This window comes from Poecilia formosa, unplaced genomic scaffold, assembly GCF_000485575.1.
Source record: "Poecilia formosa unplaced genomic scaffold, Poecilia_formosa-5.1.2 Scaffold11, whole genome shotgun sequence".
NCBI classification, from domain to species: Eukaryota; Metazoa; Chordata; class Actinopteri; order Cyprinodontiformes; family Poeciliidae; genus Poecilia; species Poecilia formosa.
In genome coordinates, this window is record NW_006799950.1 from 3512735 (window position 1) to 3526551 (window position 13817).

The window sequence follows — 13817 nt, forward strand, 5'->3', positions numbered from 1 at the left end:
CCACACCAATGGAGAATTTAGACCAATTAACCTGACAGTCATGTTTTTGGACTGTGGGAGGAAGCCAGAGTACCCAGAGAGAACCCACACATGCACAGGGAGAACATGCAAACTCCATGCAGAAAGACCCTGGGCTGGGAATTGAACCCAGAACCTTCTTGCTGCAAGGCAACAGCTCTACCAATTGCACCAGAAGTAGGTTTAATTGGTACTTAAGAAAATGTCAAACAAAAATCACATAAATATTTACTTCCCTAATCAATGAGTTCAACAGATATTGTAAATCTTTCAATATCGCATGTTATTGCATTGAACTTGGAGAAGGCTTTACCGATCATATAAAACTGTGTCACTGCTGCTTTGGGAATCCCTAGATTTAGACGATGAATAATCAGAGGTGTCAGATGAAGATATGGACTCAGGTGTTTTTGGATAGTACCGTCTAAGAGAGAGAGAAAAGAAAAGATGAAAACCGTTTATCAGTCAGTATTTGTTTAATTTTGTAACTAAATCATACAAGACACAATTAATGGACATTTACATATTTTGTGTCAATTGTTTTTTTGTTTTTTTTTAAATTATGCAACTTGTTTTACCTCCATCTATTAGAATATGTAGGCACATTAAAGTCAGTCCTAACCAACTTTGAGTGTGTTGTGTGAAATGCTTTTAGAAAAGTATTTTTCAACGGAAACTACTGAACATTTACAGATTACACAACAATCTATTTTTTTTAATTGCATCACACAATAATAAGATTGAGAACATAGCGTTTAAATAACCCTCTACTCTTTAAATACTGTTTTTAATGAATCATACCTGCGGATCATGTCATTGGGCGTTCTGTGCTCAGTTTTTAAGGCAGCATATACAGCAGACGGAGGGCTTTGCTCTAGAAATCTAAACGTCAAAATGCACAGATCAGAGCACATTGCTTTTACAATGTGTAGTACATTAGACACAGATGCAAACTAAACACACCTGAAAGCATGTTGAGAAGACACGATTCCAGGTTTTCCCCAGTATTTAGGAATGCCTCGTGATATTTCTCTGTGACAACAAAAAGAAATGGTGAAAAAGTTCAGCACGGAAAACTGAATGAATTAAAGATAAAGTGTTTTAGAAATAAAGATTTTGCTTACTTTTCATTTGCGAAGTTAAAAGGCATGTCCTTTGATAAGTCTGACTCTGTCTCAAAGAGAGAATAGTCATCTTCTGGTTTCTCTGACCTGAAAATGTCAAGTGTAAAAAATCACTGTATCATAACATCAAGCAGTGATCCTGCCAAATGTACACAGTTGGGAATTTTCAGAAGGTTTTCAGCAAATAAGACATGGTTGTATTTTTTTTATTTTTTTAAACTGAGTTAACCTATGTGGGAGCATTAAGTCCTGCATAAATAATTTGTAAATGTCAAGAAAAGGAAGAGAAGGAAAAATAAGGAGAGACTTCAGCGTTACTAGAAAAGGATGTAGTACTGATTAAATTTGCTCTGTGAACTTACTCTGTTTGTGTTGTTAACATTAATGAAGTGTCAGAGTAGAAAGCAGTCAGCTGATGTTTGTACTAAAATAGTTCAGTGACTGACACAAAAAAAAATCCTCAAAAAGCACCCAAATTCAAAAATTATTCAATAGATAGATAAATACATTAAGCACATTGAGGATAATTATACTAATTTGATATAGATGGTAAGTTTTCCCAGAAACTGCAAAAGTGTAAATCTGTTTACATTAGAATAATGGAAGTGTGGAGATTAAAAAAAATAATAATAACTTCAGTTATTAAAATGGAAAGACTGAGATAAGTGCAAACAGGGCATTTTCTCTCAACTCCCCCTGCAATGTGTTGTACATTAGACACAGATGTAAACTAAACATACCTGAATGCATGTCGAGACGACACAATTCCAGTTTTTCCCCAGTGTTTAGGAATGCCTCGTGATATTTCTCTGTGACAAGAAAAAGAAATGGTGAAAAAGTTCAGCACAGAAAACTGAATGAGTTGGAGATAAAGTGTTTTAGAAATAAAGATTTCGCTTACTTTTCATTTGAGAAGTTAAAAGGCATGTCCTTTGACAAGTCTGACTCTGTCTCATAGAGAGAATAGTCATCTTCTGGTTTCTCTGATCTGAAAATGCCAAGTGTAAAAATTCACTCTATTATACTGCTACGTGAACACAATTGGGGATTTTCAGAAAGTTTTGAGCAAAGAAGACATGGTTATATTTGTTCTTTTTAACTGAGTTAACCTGCGTTGGAGCATTAAGTCCTGCATAAATTGTGATTGGGACAAAATATGTGTAAGTGACAAGAAAAGGAAGAGCAGGAAAAATAAGGAGAGACTTCAGCATTACTAGAAAAGGATGTAGTACTGATTAAATGTGCTCTGTGAACTTACTCTGTTTTCATTATTCAAATTAATGAAGTAGAAAACTGTCGTTTGATGCCATTTTGTCCTGCTAACTCCTAAAGGTAGCATAAGAAATGGACCAGCTGTATTTTGGCATTAATAAATGGAATTCATATATTCAACCCACTGACTCTTCTTCAACTTCATAAATCAGAAATTACTTCAGTTGTTAAAATGGAAAGACTGAGATAAGTGTAAACATGGCATTTTCTCTCAACTCTTCCTGCAATGTGTTGTACTTTAGACACAGATGTAAACTAAACATACCTGAATGCATGTTGAGACGACACGATTCCAGGTTTTCCCCAGTATTTAGGAATGCCTCGTGATATTTCTCTGTGACAAGAAAAAGAAATGGTAAAAAAAAGTTCAGCACAGAGAAGAGCTAAAAGCTGAATGAATTAGAGATAAAGTGTTATGGAAATAAAGAGTTTGCTTACGTTTTATTTGAGAAGTTAAAAGGCATGTCCTTTGACAAGTCTGACTCCGTCTCATAGAGAGAACAGTCATCTTCTGGTTTCTCTGATCTGAAAATGGCATGTGTAAAAAAAAAATCACTGTATCATAACACCATCGAGCAGTGATCCTGCCAAATGTACACAGTTGGGCATTTTCAGAAAGTTTTCAGCAAAGAAGACATGGTTATATTTATTCTTCTTAATAACTGAGTTAACCTGTGTTGGAGCATTAGGCCTGTCCTGCATAAATTGTGGTTGGGACAAAATATGTGTAAATGTCAAACAGGGCATTTTCTCTCTAATGGTGATACGCTTTCAGTAATACTGGTGAGGAATTGCACTCAAAATGTTCATCATCTGTGTTCAATGTAATTATCCACCTATTTATTTCACTATATTCTGGCCTTTGTTTGCATGAGGTTGTCGTTTTTTTGTGTCATATGAAAAGCCAATATAAAGTAAGATTTTAAAAAGTACTGCAAAAATAGAGTAGGACGGCAGGCAGACTAATTTTAATATCTTTCATAGAAAAGTCTAGAAAGACTCAAAAGCCGTGTGAAACTTGATGTCTTTTAGAAAGTATTTAAAAAATTTGTTCTGACGATTTGCATAATAGTTTTGTTGGTTAAAGTATTTCTCTGAATACATGCTATGAATGTGTGTGGCTCCATTTTTTTTTTTTTTTACCGTGCTCCTTTGAAAGTCAGTGGATGTTCAATAGATTGTTCAGACTTGGCCTGCAGAGATCCACTGCTCTCTGACTTTGTTTTCTTTAGTCTGAAATGCCTTTCACAAATATAAGAAAACATGATAATTTAACACACTGACACATACTGTACAGTGATGAGAAAAAGATGCAGTAGATGTTAAAAGATGTCACTTTGATAACTTTAATCTGTAAATGATCTGGGCCAAAACTTACAAACTCCCTCACAAATACTATCAAACTCTTCTCAAAACCTTAATCTGATTTATGAAACTGGCCAAATTAGTTATTTTCTTTTACTTCTTCTACAGGTGTCCCCGTGTCATCCTGAAGTAAGAGATGACACCATAAAATATGGAATCCGAAAGTTTTTTTTTTTGCTTGTCAAATGTCACCAATTTTGATTGAGGTTGCACATATGTTGTTTACAGGATTTTTTTTTTCTTCCACATAATATGTTTTAATTTATTTTCAGATACATAATGTCCTTTTGCAAATGAATTAACACAAAGCTTTAAACTTGTACAGCCGCTTGAAAGACACTTAAAGTGTGAATCAAACATAAACCAGGAGGTGCGCTTTTATTTTGGAAAGGAGCGTGTAAAGGAGGGCGCCGTAACTCGTGCCGTCGCGCACATTAAAATCGAGTGCAGGCCGGCTTTGCTGCCATTTCTGAAGAGGCGGCTAGCTTCACTTGACAGATGGGGGTTCCAATGCTGGCTGTCGGCTTCTATCTAACACTTCTGTTAATGCTGACAGTACAGTACTGTAGGAGCATTAATGATTTTATTTCAAATATTCATTACCTCAGTGAATCGCTGCTGTTCAACTATTTTTCCGTCTGTGAAAACCTGCCTTTTCCTGCCTGGGGTCCAATCAGAAACTGAGATTTTAAGTTAACTTCCGTTCCGTTGCAACCAAACTCTGTTGAGTTTGGAAGCACACGTGAGAGTACATGATATATGTTACAAAGTTTGATAGTATATGTAAGAGAGGTTGTAAGTTTTTACATATGGGGCCTCTCATATCCAACTGAACTCATTAGTTTTTATACAAATATAAAACTAAAATTAAAACAAACAAGTACACTCCAAAATGTAAGATCTGTAAAAGAATCTACAACCACAGAATCACAGCATGGAGAGCTTTAATTTCACTGTGATTTCTAGTCAGAGTTTGTAGCTGAAAGATGAATGTTGTAGAATTAAAGGTTTTTCTCGCAGTTTGCTTAAAAAGAAATTGACCACAAGACATCAGAGGTAAACAAATAAGGGAAAAGTAGAAGATGCTTTGACTAGAGTATTCTGGGGACAACTTAAACACACCTTAAGGTGAAGAAAACAGCCATTAAACTCTTTTAAGGAGTCAGAGAAATAGACTGGACAGGAAAGACCATTAAAAAAAATAAATTTTTAGAGCCCGCATGGCAGATGAGAAATACAAAATACGTAAATGCATACTCCATCCAGGATTATAACAAATCTATGTTAAAAAAAAAGAAAAGACGTAAGATCTTGGTGTTTTCTTACCGTGTGTCCATGAAAGTCAAAGGAGAGTCAATGGAGTGTTTAGACCTTGCACTCCAAGATCCTCCCGAGTTTGATGTTTTCAATCTAAAAATAGTTTTATTAGCCAAATTGCTGAGTGACACATACATTTTGCTACACATCCGGTTCTCATTACTTAAATATACAGTAAAGAAAGCTGCAGTAAGTAACTTTTAAAAAAGTATGTTTATTTCCATGTTTGTTCAAATTATTACTATCCTAAAAGTATAATGTGAGACAGATAATCTGCGAAGAAAACAAGCTCCTCTGCCTCCATCCTGTGGTCTTACAGCCATCTGCAGAAATGCACTGCTCCATCAGAAACAACCAATCGGAGTCAGGAGGAGGGGCTTAGTGCTGTCAATCATCTTGTGTATGTGCAGCTCTCACCCTCCACCTTTCTCTCTGCTATTCTATATATATTTTTCCATAAAGTTAGCATGGCCACTGCAGATAAATGGTAAGGTGTTTTTCTGCCACTGGCACATTGAGCACCACTTGCATAAGAATGATTGACAGCTCTAAGACCTTCCTCCTGACTCTGATTGGTTGTTTCTAACCAAGAGCAGAGCATTTCCCACAGATGGCAATAGTAGTATTGGGAACAGGTGGATGAGCTTCACAGATGATCTGTCTCATGTTAAATTGTCACATCATGGTGGAAGTTTTAACAAATAAATAGCTAATATTGCTTATAAAAGTTACTTATTGTAGCTTTAAGTTTGTTTTATATATCTCAGAATGTTTTGAGAGCACTATGGTTTGAAATGAGGAAATCCTTCTTACTTTTTGTCTTTGTCATTTAAGCCTGAAGACTTCCCTGTGTGCTCTTTTACAAGGAATGCAGCTGCAATATTTTTCACAGTTCCTCTGGGAAAAGTCATGAATTAAATCACGTTTGAGTAAATACAAAATATGAGATGAAAGTAAATAAACAAACGATCTGAAGTTCATTTCAAAGCTCACCACAGCTGAAGGCAACAATGAATGGAAACCATTTAATTTATACTGTATAAAAAAACTTAACGTCTTTTTTCTCACTAATTGACTTTGAGTCAGACTAAACTTTTCCTTTAGTAACCCAGATATGATAAATTAATGCATTTATATATGCCAAAAGTCAAAATACCACAAGCGACCATTTGATTTTAACTTTTTAAGTTGACATATACACAGATAACGACTCAAGCAATTTGGGAAAACTAAATTATGAGCATGTTTCTGATTTGTTTCAAATATTTGAGTTAAATGGAGATACATCTGTGTATGTAGTTCACTGGCAGTCTTCCTTGTGTGATTTCATACAAAATAATAATAAATACATCAATAAATAAATAAAAAAAATAGCCAAGATATCAGAATTGTTGACCTTTACAAGTTTGGTTTATTTGTGGATGCAATTTCTAGATGCCTAAAAGGAACTTGTTCATCTGCTCAGAAAAGGCAGAATGCAATTGTTAATGTTCAGCTGCTTCACCATTCAGGAAGGAAACACGTTCTTTGTCCCTGAGAGAAAAAAACCTGTTTTCATATATCGTCTATATCAACCAAACACAAAAAATTATTTTTATGTACATTTCTGAGTACAAGCTTTCTTAAGAACAAAGAAGTCAGTTTCTAAGTCACTGGTCTATGTCTCTAATTTGTGAGCGCAGCTGAAAAACAAACCTTTCTCTGCTACACCAGATCTGTTCAAAGGAAAGAGACAAATTTCCATCTGCTCCGAGAACGTGTGGATGGATCCACCACTTGTGACAAAAGTCATAAAGTTTAAAGGCCAATCACATCAAATATACTTGTACCTCTGAATTCAATGAAAGTGATAAATAAAAATGTATTTTCAGACGATCTTTTTATGGTATTCTGACATTTGGCAAATTATTTTTTAATGAGATAATGAAAATATCTCATTTCAATTAAATGTCTTATAAAACATTTGATGAAATAAACAAAAAGTAAGAACCTGAAAAATTATGATGGTATCACTTTCTGTTGAAAGGATCAGAAAATGAAAGTATAGTTTTCCACTCTTACTTTTCAATGTTTTCCATGTTCACTTATTTGAATTTCCCTCCTTCCCACCTTTGAACCGAACAACCTCTGAAGCATCAGAGATTAGTGCCTGTAAATCTGCTGACAGTCATAGTCCCACGTTTCACAACCTATAAATAGAAGAGAAGAGAAAATCTCTAAGGAAAAAGGTTGCAAACTTTTCCTACTTGTAATGCTTTTGTCGGAAAAGTACAAAAGCATTACATTTGTACTTTTATCTACTCCTCTGTCTACAGTAGAGTAGCTAGAAGAGATGAAGTCAAATGTCTCTGTTGTGGCATTTTACTTCATAAGATATTTTGTAAACTACAGAGTGCAGCAAATACACTATACAGTATAGTGTATGTGGTACTGGGCAATATTCTATTTTTTTGTTAATGGGAATTCTATAGTTTGTTGATTAATGTATGTGCACCACAAACACTAAAGTCTTATTTCAAGATTGAACATTGACCATTGTTGCCCTTCACTTTATATAATGGTTGTTTTTCTTTTCCACTGTTACTTTTGTGTTGTTATGTATCCCACTCAAAAAGACCCCGTATTTTGGAGCGTTTCTTTAAACAGTGACTAAAATAATTTACCTTCTCGAATCCCAGATAGAGAAGACATTGAATATACATGCGATAAATTGCCAAATGTTTTCTTCTAATAGTAGCTCAAAAGAGGACATGAGGGGGAAAAAAAACTTCTGTTGGAGAGAAGCCTATTGCTCAGTTGCTTGAAATTAACATTTTTGGCACTGAAGTGTTTCCAGGCACCCTTGGAATAAATGTCTCAATATCAGTGTTGTTCAAAATTCCCAACATAACTATAAGAGAATCTACATTTTAAATGAAAACTTACCAACAGCAAATCCTCCTGGAGATCAAGACATCTCAGTGAGCTGACTGCTGGGAGAGCGTGTGGTTGAAGGAGGAAGACGGGAAAGGACTTTGGATTTTATTGTAGTCCTCGTAGTTTTACTGGAAAGATAACTAAGGTTATGTGTCTTGATGAGATAATTGCTGGAATGCCATATAATATTACACAACATGTGTGTCTGATTTAGTTTATTATTTAATCACTTCCTTGTTTATTCATATTCATATAGGTCTTGCCATATCGAGTTCATTTCCCTGAGTTCATTGTTGTCATTTAATAAAACACATTTAGGTTTGCAATGACTGGATCACACATTTCAAAAGAGAAAATATGCAAGAAATGATTGGAAAGGAGGAGACTTCGGATCAAGAATAGAGCTTACTGTCATCAGCAAGGAGAAAAAGTTGAGTAAAACATTATACAACCACATAATAGTACAGATATACTCTCAACAAAATGATTTTTTTTTTCACAGTATCAAGTTATCAGTAGCATAAATTCGTTTGGTATTAAAATATGTAGAAATTTATTCCGACAAGACGGACAATGAAAACGATTCAGTAATCAGTATTATCTGTAAGTATTTGTGTGAATCTCAACAGTAAATTATGCTTTCCTCCACCAACATGTGCTTGGTGATTGTAACTAATATCACAAAAACTGATACCTTTTATTTTTACCTTTGATTTGAAACAAAGACTGAAATCTAAGTGTTACTTCACTCTCCCACACAGAATTACTAGCAAGAAAAAAAATAGCTTACATCTTTTTGAATATATTTTCATTCAAATTTTGATTCAAAGCATGAAATATTTTAAGCACACTTTAAAAAAATGGATAAAAATGTGTTCTATGAATCTTTTTCAGATGGAGTCAGAACAATGATCAAATCAACAATAAGAAGAAAAAAAAAACAGATCACCAGCAAGCTCCATTTTATAAATGAAATACCAGCACAAGTCCAAATATCCAAGTGAGACTGCAGAAAAAACTGGATGAAAAGAAAGGAAAACGTTTTCAAGAAGACCAAAAATGTGAATAATTACATTCTGTAAACTCTAAACTCTAATTGCTGTAGAAAAACCTTTCCACAGCATGATGATGCCACCACCGTGTCTCACTGTGGGGATGCTGTGCTCACAGCGTTTTCAGTTTTTCCTCACACATACCATTTTGAATGTAGATCAAAATTGCTGATTTTGGTCTGATCACAGTACGTTCATATACGTAATAAAGTGATTGAATGTCTTTTGGGAGCAAAGCTGCAAAGGAGAGTTACTTCTCACAGATCCAGAATTGTTCGATATTACAATTCTCATCATTCCAGTCGCCAACCCCTTTGCTACGGTGCCAGACCTCCACACAGTCCTGGTTCCTCCCTTGATGGCTGTTTGGCTGCCCTTGAGCCCAGAACCTAAATAATGCAGTGGCGCAAAAGCACAATTAAATAAAGACTGTAATTTTTAATGTTAAATTTTCGATAGAAAACATTTCAAAGCTCCTTACGCTAAAGTCAGTGGTGTTCCATCAACCCATTTCCATTGCCCTTCCACTCCTCCGTCACTCAGACCGATCCACACCTCTTTGTCATTGTACAAGCTGTTGATGAAGTTCTAGGAGGACAAAAACAAGTCAGTTTCTAAAACACTATCCTGCTTATTATGCTGGGAGTAAACATTTCACAGAAGAAATTTCAGATTTGCTTAGAGTCGGTTCCCCTGTGAAGGTGCTATCAACCGTCTCGCCACATCATGTTCACATGGATCTTAACGTAAAAATCAAAGTGCATTTTAAAACATTACATTGGGTGTAGTCTATGAAGCTCTTATGTTACCAATGAAGCAACCTCTTAAAGTACATTGCATAGGGATTAAGGATTAAAAGGTCACTTTTTGCCTCATCTCAAGATGAAATATATTTTTGAAGCGTAAGATGTTATGTGTCATTGCTTAAAATTGTTTGTCTTTACTCACCATTGAATTTCAAGATACATATGGACATTTGAAACCACTGAGACCTGCACCAAAAGTTTTACAACCATAATAAATGAGATTAAGTATACTATACATGGCTAAACTTTTAAAGGCTTCTCTGATATTTCAGATTTCCAATTCACTATTTGTATGTTTGTGTGTGTGTGCAACTCCAAAGTACTAATTAGATTTGTTAAGCTATTTTAAAAAAGACTTTTGACTTTGTTGACACTTTCATGATATATATTAGATGAACACACCATTTCATCTTTAGTGGTCACGATGGCCAGGTCTGCTCCCTTGCTGAGGCAGTCCTCTCTGCTTAGCGTCCAGGTTTTTTTGGTGGTAGAGGGAAAGTAGCAGCTATACTGGAACTTCCTCCAGTCAGCAGGGCAACGTTTCTCTGTGTTACAAACAAGCAACGAAGTCAAACATGTTCATTAGCTACCCAAACTGGAAAAGCTTTTCACTAAAAAGTGTTATTGAAATACTCTGAGATCACATATCTATGCACACTTTATTTAAAAAAAGGAAATCAAAATGCTAAAAGCTTCAGTAAAGAGCCTAATGAGTATTTCCTCCACATTACCTTGAAGAGTTGCATTCAATTTGTCGATTCTCCCCTGCAGCTCCTCTTGCTCAGCAGTCAGGTTATCAACTTTTGCTCTCAGAAGGTCTCGCTCAGCGGTTACGTTCTTCAGGCTGCTCTGAAGTTCGCTTTTCTCCCTTTGCACCGATTGGTATGAACTCTGCAAGTCATTTTCTGCCTTTCTCAGCATTTTGTTTACGTCTTCCAGTACTTTGATTTTGGTCGTGAGGTTCAGGTGGACGCCCGACAGCTTGTCTTTCTCACTCAAGGAGAAGTTGTATTTGTCATGTAGCTCCTCCATCTTATTGATCAAGTCACTGTAACTTACCTGGAGCTGATCTCTAGATCTGCTCACATTGTTAAATTTGTTCTGTAAATTGTTTCTTTCGTTAGTAACAGCGTCATAATTAGCCTGTAGTTCTTTGGAGTGTTTGGCAATTGCATTATATCTTGAATTTAAAGTGGTTTGGGCAGCGCTCAGTGCGTCTTTTTCTTTCTGCAGCCGGGCTGTACTGCCCCTCAGCTGTCCCAACTCATTGTTTAACGCAATTTTGTTGGCATCTGCCTCTCTTTGCTTGGCCTTAAGATCATTTCTCTCATTTGTTAGTTCTCTGTTATTGGAAAGCAGTATGTCTATTTGTCTGGACATGTAATTGATATTTCCCTGTTGCTGCTTCAAATTGGATTCTAGCTCTTTTTTTGCGACTTGCACCGTCTTCAGGTTTGCTTGAAGCTGCTCTTTGTTTTCGTTGAGGGCTTTTAATGTGTCCAGATGGTCTTTTTTTACCTTTTGATCTGCTCCAAAGATAAAAAAAACAAAAACAAAAATGCAAGTCAGTTATTTAATATTTTTTTATGTCACACTGTGAATATTTGGGCAAATTTAGAAAAAGGACAACTCACTGTGAACACTCTGACCGATTAGCCATGCCGCCAGCACAACGCAGAGCAGTCCAAGGCCAATTGTAGCAAGCTTAAAGCTCTTGCTTCTCAGGGAATAAACTGGTTGACAGCAGGGAAAGCAGAAGCATAAACTTAAAATTCATGAAGTGATTTGAGGAAGTTGTGGTTTCTACTGAATTGTGAAAGTTTTTTTTTTTTTTTTTTGGAAAACAGCCTTTAAAATGAAACACCACAAAATCAATTAAAGTAATTCACATTTGAGTGAATTCAGATCCAAGGGGGGCTACGGTTGTTGATGTTGGATTATTTAGCGTTGCCTGTTGAAATAAATGCAAGATGGCAGCTTTCAGTTTCTTTTTGCAAAAGGAAGGGATGCAAGCTGAAGAAAAAAAAGCAAAGATATCGTTGTAGTTTTCGTTTCATGTTTGGTCAAAATAATCTGCAGCTTGGTGGATGTTTTGCTTTACAAAATTAATTTTTACAACACGGGGACAATTCAGAGCTTTAGCTGCATACAAATCCACAAATATTCCCAAAGCTACTTTTACAAATTTGCATTAATTTGCATTTACTGGTCCTCTACGTGCTCCTAAAAACAATTTTGCGCGTTATTAGAATATTAATAAGAATATCAATTTATGAGCAGTGAAAAGAATCTGCCATTATTTGGTAAGATAACATTGGTGATGTTAGCCATATCAGATATGTGTTAATGAGGAAAAAGCTTGAGTAAATGTTTGGACTGTGTCAGTACCTGAAAGAAGAAAATTTTTCCCATCAGAGGAAAAACTTTTGTAGGCAATTTCACTTCTGGTTATGTCCGTATCAGATGTGATTAAGGCTCGGTACTCCACACTCATCTTTCTGCACTACTGATGAGGTGAAACCTTAACAAGAAAATGTGACACTGTTAGATTCTGAAACAGAAGCTAAACTTTCATCAGTGTCACCACAAACAAACCCCAAAAACACAAATGTATATAATTTCAACTTAAAATCTCACATTGTTATGGATTTCACCTTAAGCATGACAGCGAAGTTTATAATAGTAAATTTAAAGTGTTTGTGATGATCATTGAAACATTTCTTAAGAACTCATGATTTCATAGGTGTGTAAAAACTTACCTCTGTTGGATGAGAAGCTATCAAGCACGCTGGACAAGTCTGCTTTTTGTAGAAGCCATCAAATCTTATATGGCTTGCTTCTGGTGTCACCACTTGTGCAAGACTTATGAAAAACTGGGAGGAGGAGAAATGTGTACTTCCTTTATTAATGATGCTGGACCAATTGTTATTTGGTACCTTTAATTTTTAAGGATGTGTATAAGCAACTGTTAAAACCAGTAATAAAATCCTGTGTTTTTATTTTCCAGTCATTAGGACACAACTTACGGCCAAACCCACAACAGGATAAACAATGTGGTACACTGTTTTCCAAAGCCTGGATATTTACTAAAAGTAGATAGTTTCTGTCCTGTTCTTTGTCAGTGAAATGTCTGCAGGAGTTTGTAAAAATTAAACAACTGAACTGAATAAAACTACAAGGTCAGCATTTTAAATTTATAAAATCTTTTTTTTTTTTTCCCTTGGGATAATATTTGGTTCATCTGAGGTGAAACCAGACAAACTTAAATGCTGCATTATTTGCATTTGATTGGCCTGTTTTATGCTCCTATGTTTGTCATTTGTTTGTTTCGTTTTAGTGCTGGGACTCGATTAAAACTTTTATTCAAGTTAATTGCAGGGTCTGAAATTAATTAACTGAAATCATCTGAATTTTAATTGAAAACCACGTGACAAAATAAACATTTATACTTCAAAAGCCCCTTTTGCTGTTAAATTATTGAATGCATACAACAGCTCAGCAACAGATATATTTGTTGTCTTTAATCGGTTAAGCAAGTTTTCATCAAATACCATATATCAACAAAATGATAATTTCCAATTGAAAAAGATAAAATCTATGTAATTAATTAATTGAAATGAAAGCAATAAAGTCTGTTTTGTTTTGATATTCCTACCGGTAAAGCTTTTATCAGAACAATTCACTTGAGTGAATTTTCTCATTTGTTTTATTCAGAATTTCTGCATGAACTGCAACTTAAAAAAGGACAATAACCAATTACCCCTCTTGTAACATTACCCAACATATTTTCTGTAAGTAGAGTCGGGTTTTAACTACAATTTACTCACGTAACCACAATCTTTCAAAACTTTTCTGTCTCACCGCAGAGCATGTTTGTCTATATTAGTACCATAACTGTAATTGCTGATGTAGGGATATTTTTTTGCTGACCAGGAAATGAGATTTTA

At 35.2% G+C, this 13817-nt stretch overlaps 1 protein-coding gene and 1 long non-coding RNA gene across 2 annotated transcripts; both read right to left on the reverse strand.

The window, feature by feature from the left end:
- Positions 1 to 6503: 6503 nt before the first annotated feature.
- On the reverse strand, positions 6504 to 7877 carry LOC107835303 (uncharacterized). Its single transcript, XR_001661117.1, has 3 exons — positions 7760 to 7877; positions 7158 to 7285; positions 6504 to 6629 (listed from the first exon to the last, which is right to left on the reverse strand). It is a non-coding gene; the product is annotated as an uncharacterized LOC107835303 (long non-coding RNA).
- Positions 7878 to 8216: 339 nt separating this feature from the next.
- LOC103132577 (CD209 antigen-like) lies at positions 8217 to 12741 on the reverse strand. Its single transcript, XM_007544402.2, has 7 exons — positions 12630 to 12741; positions 12259 to 12391; positions 11505 to 11603; positions 10602 to 11396; positions 10273 to 10415; positions 9546 to 9652; positions 8217 to 9453 (listed from the first exon to the last, which is right to left on the reverse strand). The coding sequence occupies exons 2-7, from the start codon at positions 12362 to 12364 to the stop codon at positions 9315 to 9317; spliced, it is 1389 nt and encodes a 462-aa protein (XP_007544464.1). The 5' UTR covers positions 12365 to 12391; positions 12630 to 12741; the 3' UTR covers positions 8217 to 9314.
- Between the last annotated feature and the right edge of the window lie 1076 nt (positions 12742 to 13817).